Here is a 7,826-nt window from a genome sequence, read left to right as displayed (position 1 = left end):
AAATTTGAGGAATTTTCCATTAAGTTTAATTTAGAAAAACAGTGAATAAAACAAGAATAACATAATAACGATGATAACCGAAACAATCAACCGATTGTTGGAGGTAGTCATGCAATCGAGATCATAAGAAACAAGCATCATATTCGTAAACTAGCAGTGAACCAAATGCTAACCCTACCAGACAGGATATGTACAGAGCAACGGAAGAGGATGCTAATGCGTCGTTCATCATGTCACCGAGGAGGGTCGGCTTTGGGGAATTATTCATCGTTGTGGAACTCATCGTCGGGGATGTTCCTGTTCACAGCCACGATGAACAAGGATCCAGCAGTCGCACAAGCGTGCTCCCCAAAAACCCGGTCGCCCCTCTCCCGTATCGGAACACAAGAGGCAAAGTTTCAGAGGCATGTTGTCTCACCCCTCGTGCACACCGAGAAGTGAGATGGAAAAGTGGTATGCGCCGCAATGCTCTGGAACGAAGGAATGGAAGTGCATCTCGTCCAATAAGAGGAGCGAGGTCTTTATAGGCCCCTCGGTAGTGGGGAATAGAAACAGACGCCAACTAGGGAGATGAAGAGAAACAGTCCGCGCGATTGTTTGATTCGTTTCCCACTTAAGAGGCAAAACATTTCAACTTTATTTTCTGATGTGACAAAAATTAAGGCAGTGCGCACACGTTGCATAAGTCCTAACGCGACTCGTCTCCATCACGAAACACGACACGCGTGCGAGGCGAGGCGGGTGATAGAGGAGGAGCGCACGTGTATGTGATCTCTTATCAAGCTCTTAGTGGTATGTGGAACAACTCTCCTTAGAGGGGACACGTCACCTAAGCTTGTGGCCCCCTCAATCATCATCTGGTGCCTCCCCAAAGTTTCGTCTAGAAAAAATCACCATAAATTTTCATCGTGTTTAGAATTTGTTTGATATGATTTTTCTACGAAACAAAGAAATAGGTAAAAAAACAAAAACTGACACTAGGCACTGAGTTAATATGTTAGTACATAAAAACAATATAAAATAGCATATAAAGCATACAAAAGTGGTAACATAATAGAATGAAACAATAAAAAATTATAGATACGTTAAAGACGTATCAGGCTACATGCTTGCTTAGCATAGAGGTCCGCGGAGTTGACATGCATACTTAACCAAGAAAGAAATAAAACTTAACGATTTCTCCTTTGTCTAAGATAGGCGCCACAACATAGAACCTCTAATCAATCCCCTTCCATCACCACATTTGAGAATCTCGAGAGCTGCGAAAAAATTACGCCTTCTCAATGGGTCATGGCTCCGGCAATGAGCGGATCAGTCACCCCAATAAAGGGTTTACTCCATGCTCCGGGTACACCACCACCTCCTCCATTCCGAGCATCTGTGTTAATTGCACCGGCGGTGTTCATCTTCACCCATTCTATATCTGGCAGTCGTCAACATTTGATCTTGAAAATTTAAGCATTTTACGTAGTTGACGAAGCTGACAAATCGGAAAATCACATACTAATCACTGAAGAGGTTGGATGCAGAACAAAAACTCCAGTTATTGCCACGGCGCAATTGCAGCGACCCATTTACAAACACTCTTCGCACGGACATTAGTAGCCTATATAGGAGTATGAGATTGTAGATATATTGTTTCAGATGCTATTTTTTTTTTCTGTAGCTAGGTCGAAGAGGAATGGCTGTACCGCGTGGCAACTCGGCCAAACGTTTAGGGCATCTACAATGGGGGTGCTTATCTAGACACTTAAACAGAACAAAAAACAAATACGAGAACAATTAAAAAGTGCTAAGCGCATCCATTCCAATGCAAGGCACTAACTAGCGATGCAATACATGTGGATTGAAAACAACGTCTCATCGCAGCTCGTGAAGGAAAAGGGCCTAGCGCCCGGCTCCTTAATTAGGGCATTTCCAACACAGGCGCTAGTAGCCGGGCGTCATGATTTATTCCCCTAGCAATGAGTGGTTACGTCGATCAATCCTCGCATCGGCCGCTTCCTTGACACAAAATAAGGGGCCAGGCGCTAGGCCATTTTCCTTCACGAGCTGGGACGAGACGCTGTTTTGAATCCGGATATATATAGCGTCGCTAGTTAGTGCCTTGCATTGGAATGGATGCGCTTAGCACTTTTTACTTTTTACTCGTATTTTTTTGTTCTATTTAAGTGTCTAGATAAGCACCCCTATTGTAGATGCCTTATTTTGCGTCAAGGAAGCGGCCGATGCCAGGATTGATCGACGTAACCGCTTATTGTTTGGGGAATAAATCATGGCGCCTGGCTGCTAGTGCCCGTGTTGGAGATGCCCTTAGGATATGCGCTAGCATAATGCGAACTCTCTCTCTCTCCTTCTTCTGCCATCATACATGAAATATTATAATGTAAAGCTAGTTTTCAATTATGTAATTTTATTCATGAGCATAGAAAACACATCCTTGAGGTTCATAATCTTGCTAAGTTTGCTTTAATCGAAGCATAGGTAGACATGTTTGGTTGGACAATCCTCATAACCCAAGTCTTGTATCTATGATGACACAGCTACATCCTTTCCAAAAAAAGTTAGGGTTTCTCTGCCTGCACCGTCGGTCTGCCTCGTCTCTGGGGGCCTTAGGGCCATGGGGCGGGTGGATCCCGACACATGCCCGCGGAAGGGCTCCGTTTTTAGACGTTTCTTCATGTTTTTATCAGGTTTTGTGTCCTGCTCGGGAAGATGAAACGGCGGTTCTCCCCGCCTAGCCTCTGGCCCTATGGTGCATTTAGGATCGTCGATGGAGGTGTGGGTGTGTGTCTCCAGCGGATCTGTATTTGCTAGATTTGCTTCGATTTGGTCGTCGTTCGTCTATATTAGTGTGCCTTCAGATTGGATCAATATGCTAATCTTCACCGGCGGCGGTTGCTGTTCTGGTGCGTTGGTCCTATGGGGCTTTAACACGACAACTCTATGTTTACTACAACAAGTTTTGTCCAGCTCTAACGAGGGAGGGACAATGACGGCGCCGCGCCTTCGGCTCAGTTCAGTGCTTGTAGTGATTGTCAGCTGGTCTATGGATCTGAATGTATTTTTTATTATTTCTAATGTTCGGTATACATAGATTGGAACTCAAAGAAGAAGATAAGTCTTGTACCTATGAACATTGAACATTGCTATTGCTGTTAATCAATAATAAAATGGGTGAGATTTCTAAAAAAACGAACTCTCTCTCTCTCTCTCTCTCTCTCTCAAAGAAAAAAATGCTACTCGTGCATAATCCTTAATAATTCTTTGCTAGCATAAGGGGAATCATAGCCGATCCTGCGGATCCATCCCCTACCCCACCTGCCGTCTTCCGCCGGCCATCACCACTCTCCTCCGCCGCCGGCCAATACCACTTGCTGCCTGGGTTGTTATGCCTGGCTGCGTTTTGGAGGAAATAATCTCGCGGGAGACGGAGGCGGGAGCAGAGGAGATTTCTTGTGCAATCGACGAAGAGAGTAGCTCGATTTCGAATTGTGCGGCGAGGGCAACCCCAAAGTGAAAGGAGTGATTTTTTCGGAAACTGTCTGTTGAGAAGTTGTAATCCGGATCCTCCTCCCTCTCCTCTGAATAATCTCCTCCCTCTTGGAGGAGAGCCGGCCTCAGTAAATAGAGGTGTACGAGGGGCCGCCCATCGATAGAATAGGTGAGCATCCCCGATTTGTTTTTCGTCGGCGATTAGTCTGCTTTGTTGCGCCGGCCTAGATAAACAGAGGGGGGGTGGTATCTGACCAGCCATGAAGAACAAAAGCGATGGTCGCAGACGCAATGTAAGTGCTGCTTCTTTTGTGCCTGATGTTTGTCCTTCCCTTCGATTCATCCTCATGGCTAGGACGCTGATTTGTTGTTGTTTTTAACTGTTAAACGCAATGCAGAAATCAGCTCACAACGAAGCCGCTGCTGGCAACAAGAATGGTCGACGCAGGCGGAATGTAAGTGTGCCTGGTGATTGTCCTTCACCTAAGGTTCATCCTCAAAAGGGTTATAATTCGTTGTTCCGACTAAATGCAATGCAGAAATCAGGTCGTAACGGAGCAACTGCTGATGACGGAGACAGGCTTAGCAATCTGCCTAATGACCTTCTGCTCAACATTTTGGAGAGGGTGGACACACTCGATGCTATAAGGACCTGCATCCTCTCCAGGCAAATGCTGAAGCTCCCCACCATGCTCTCGCGCTTCTACCTAAGTGTTAGTTCCATTCCAGGTCACCATCAGAAACCACCTCGCGTTTTCACCCAAAGGGAAGGGCTTGCAACCAACTGTGCCGTGGCTCATGTAACTGATAACATCTTGCGCACAAGGAGCCCGAAGATCACCATTACTAAACTCAAAATCAGATTCGTCTTGGTGAAACTTGACTCTCTCACCATTGCCAAATCGGTTGCCCACGCCATGGCAACCCAGAAGGTTGATGCTGCTGAGTTCGAGATTGTAACGGAGAAGCGTTATAACCTGTGCTCCTCTGCTGATCTCCTCCGCTTTGCGAATCAGTTCAATGATTTATTTGGTGCTTGTCCGCATGCATTTGCTGGCCTTACGCGCCTGTGGCTGGAAAATATGAGGTTTGGTAAACTGGACATTCCCAATATCCTCAGCACTTGCAAGCTCTTGGAGTATTTGCGTTTAACCGATTGTGACTCAGGAATCCATTCTGTGCTGCAAGTAGAACACACCCAACTTGTTGAGCTCGAGATCGATCATGGGAAATTTCAGAGAGTTGAGCTGATATGTCTACCAAAACTCCAACGGTTGACCTATAATAATTGGTTCTCTTATGAGGATCCAATGTATTTTGGTTTTCTACCACAGCTTTCAAAGCTGAGCCTTATTAAAACTGCCATCCGTTTGGACAAGAGTCTCGAATTAAGTCAGCTCCTTGCCAACGTTCCTTCCGTAGGTGATCTGCATCTGGATTTTAGAAGTGAAAAGGTACTCATTAATCATTTGAATCATAGTTGTCCGTTCTCACTCTATGATGGTTATATGTAACAATCGTAAGTTTGTTAATTTTTTTTCTCTCTCCCAGATCTGGGTTCTACCAGAATGCCCGAAACTGCTCACGCCTATGCTCAGCAATCTACAACATGTGAATCTAGACAATCTCCCTGAAGGGTGTGATTTAGCTTGGACAATGTTTATTCTTGAAGCTGCACCCTCCCTAAACGAGCTGTGCATCACAGTATGGGATCATCGGTGCACAATGATGACAAACAAAGAGTTTCGGAAGAAATATGGTTACTGCGAAAAGGCAGACGTGAAGTGGAAGCCATATGCCCTGGATTTCAAGCACAAGAATCTGGCTAAGCTCACCATCTATGGCTTTCAAACCGATGACAATTTTATGCGAGACATCACGTGTGTCGTGGAACATGCGATTAATATAACAGAGATATCTCTATATGACAGGAAGGTGTGTGGGCACTGTGGTGACTTGGATCCTGTGATCAAGAACATGATTTGTCCTTCAAGATATCCAGAGACAGACGAGGAGAGGAAGCAGATAACCGAGGGGTTGGGTTTGGCTTCTCGTGCTGTGGTTCACTTCCGGTCCTAATTGAAAATGATTTGCATTGATATTCTTATATGTAGTTTGAAAAGTCACCTGTCCTATCATGGTTAGTCAGAAGGAGTTCCTGAACTCCATGATTCTATAGTTACCAAGTCTGTACTCTTGGTTTCCCTTGAATTGAAGCTTGTACTATTGAGGAAATATTTATTAAGTAGAAAAGCATATCTATGGCACCTTTTTGAGGTTAAAACCGAATGCTTGATACATTGGAATAAGTTGATGTGTTCAACTCATCTTAATGCAGTAAAAAATGATAGATGCATTGCAATCGTTTGTGCCCTGTCTATCGATAGATGCATTGGAACAGTCGGATGCAGATGACCTGCAACTAGCGCACGCCAAGAGGGCGGCCAAGCTTCGAGATGTCGAGGCAACTACAGGTATGTCTATCGATAAGAGTTGTTCAATTCTACATTTCACCGAGCATGAGATTGTTGATAAGGCAAACGACTTAGGTATATCTTTGGGTTCAAATGAGAAGGAGGTTGCGAAATCTGTGAATGATCTTTTAGACTTAGAAGTGGAGCGGGCTTTTGAAATAATTCTGAATCTCGCATCAGTCAAACCTATGAATGACGATGACATGAAGAATTTAGGAATGGTTGCTCTTGAAAACATATGTAATAATCTCTTGCCTAGTGCGGAGGCCGAAGATGAGGAGGGGTCGGAGACTACGGACATTGTAGAGCCTCTAATGATGGAGGGCACTGTCTCGTGTCTTGTCGAGTCTACATTCCCGAAGGGTGATGGGGAGAAGCCCAAGCGACCCTGGAAACGGAAAATTTATCCTACTTCGGCGGTTCGTAGAAGTGCTAGGGTTAAGCTTAAGAAAAAATTCCATGATGACTTATGAAAGGAATATTTTGGAATAGCAGAGGTCTAGCTGACTTGGCTAAACGAAGGTTCTTGGCAGAGACAATGATAGAACAAAAAATAGATTTTATTGCGCTACTGGAAACACGACGAGATAATTTCACCTCACAGTCCCTTGGAAATTTATCCGAAGGAATTGATTTTGATTGGCACGTCTTACCTCCTAGAGGAAGATCTGGTGGGATATTACTAGGGTTTCAGTGTGAAACACTTGAGGTGCTTAACGTGGTTTGGGGAGATTTTGCGGTCAAGTTTAGGGTGAGATCAAAATTGGATGGCTTCCGATGGTCTCTAGTTGCTGTATATGGGGCATCACAACCCGAACTCAAACCAGATTTTTTAGCCGACTTGGTGCGGATCTGTGCTGATGAAACTCTGCCAATCCTAGTCGGAGGGGACTTTAACATAATTCAGAGGAGAGATGAAAAGAACAATGACAATTTTGATGGACGGTGGTCTATGATGTTTAACATGATTATTGAGAGTCTTAGTTTGAGAGAAATTGAGCTCACCGGTAGACAATTTACATGGGCCAATTCGTTGCTCACTCCGACTTATGAGAAGTTGGATAGGGTGCTCGCTAGTGTGGAATGGGAACAAAAGTACCCACTGGTGTCGGTTCATGCTATGCGGAGGGCGATCTCGGACAACACACCACTTCTTGTAGACTCGGGAGAGGCTACACATATTGCGAACAAGAATGCTTTCTCTTTTGAATTAGGTTGGTTCGAGAAAGAAAACTTTTTGGAGATCATTGCACGCGAATGGGCAAAGCCTGTTAGTGGAAGAACTAGTATTGAGAGATGGAAAAATAAAATCAGACATCTGAGACAGTTTTTGCGAGGTTGGACCAGAAACGAGAGTGGGATATATAGACAAGAAAAAGAGCGACTCACTCAGTTAATTGAAGCGCTAGATTTAAAAGCTGAAGTTAACCTTCTTACAGTTAATGAGCAAAGCTCCAAGTCCGAAGCTAAGCAAGGATTATGAGCTCTTCTTAGAGAAGAGGAGCTCAAGTGCGCATTGCGTGCTAAAGTGCTTAAGGTTGTCCAAGGGGATGACAATACACAATTCTTCCATATGATTGCGAATGGTAAACATAGGAAGAAGAAAATAATACAACTTGAACAGGACGAGGGGACAATTGTGGGGCATGAGAATCTGAAAGCTTATATCTCTAATTATTATAAACAACTTTTGGGCCTCCGGAAGCAAGCACGGTGGCCCTAAATGAATCTGTTATTGGAGATATCCCTCAGCTGCGGGCAGAGGAGAATGATATTCTATCTGCACCGTTTACTGAGAAAGAGGTTCTGGATGCAATCTCACAAATGAAACCAAATAAAGCACCGGGACCAGATGGG

General features: G+C 44.5%; 1 protein-coding gene across 2 annotated transcripts; it reads left to right on the top strand.

The window, feature by feature from the left end:
* The first annotated feature begins 3,311 nt into the window (after positions 1-3,311).
* Positions 3,312-5,574, top strand: LOC109731629 (uncharacterized). Of its 2 annotated transcripts, XM_073502505.1 has the most exons (4): positions 3,312-3,788; positions 3,894-3,950; positions 4,035-4,949; positions 5,047-5,574. In XM_073502505.1, exons 1-4 carry the CDS (start codon positions 3,756-3,758, stop codon positions 5,572-5,574), a joined length of 1,533 nt encoding a protein of 510 aa, XP_073358606.1. In that variant the 5' UTR covers positions 3,312-3,755. The 2 variants fall into 2 exon arrangements, with proteins under 2 accessions (XP_073358606.1, XP_020146390.3); XM_020290801.4 differs by having other exon boundaries at positions 3,894-4,949.
* The last annotated feature ends 2,252 nt before the right edge of the window (positions 5,575-7,826 follow it).

The sequence above is a fragment of the Aegilops tauschii genome, chromosome 6 (genome assembly GCF_002575655.3).
Source record: "Aegilops tauschii subsp. strangulata cultivar AL8/78 chromosome 6, Aet v6.0, whole genome shotgun sequence".
In the NCBI taxonomy this organism is placed as follows: Eukaryota; Viridiplantae; Streptophyta; class Magnoliopsida; order Poales; family Poaceae; genus Aegilops; species Aegilops tauschii.
This window is presented reverse-complemented; position numbering and strand designations above follow the sequence as displayed.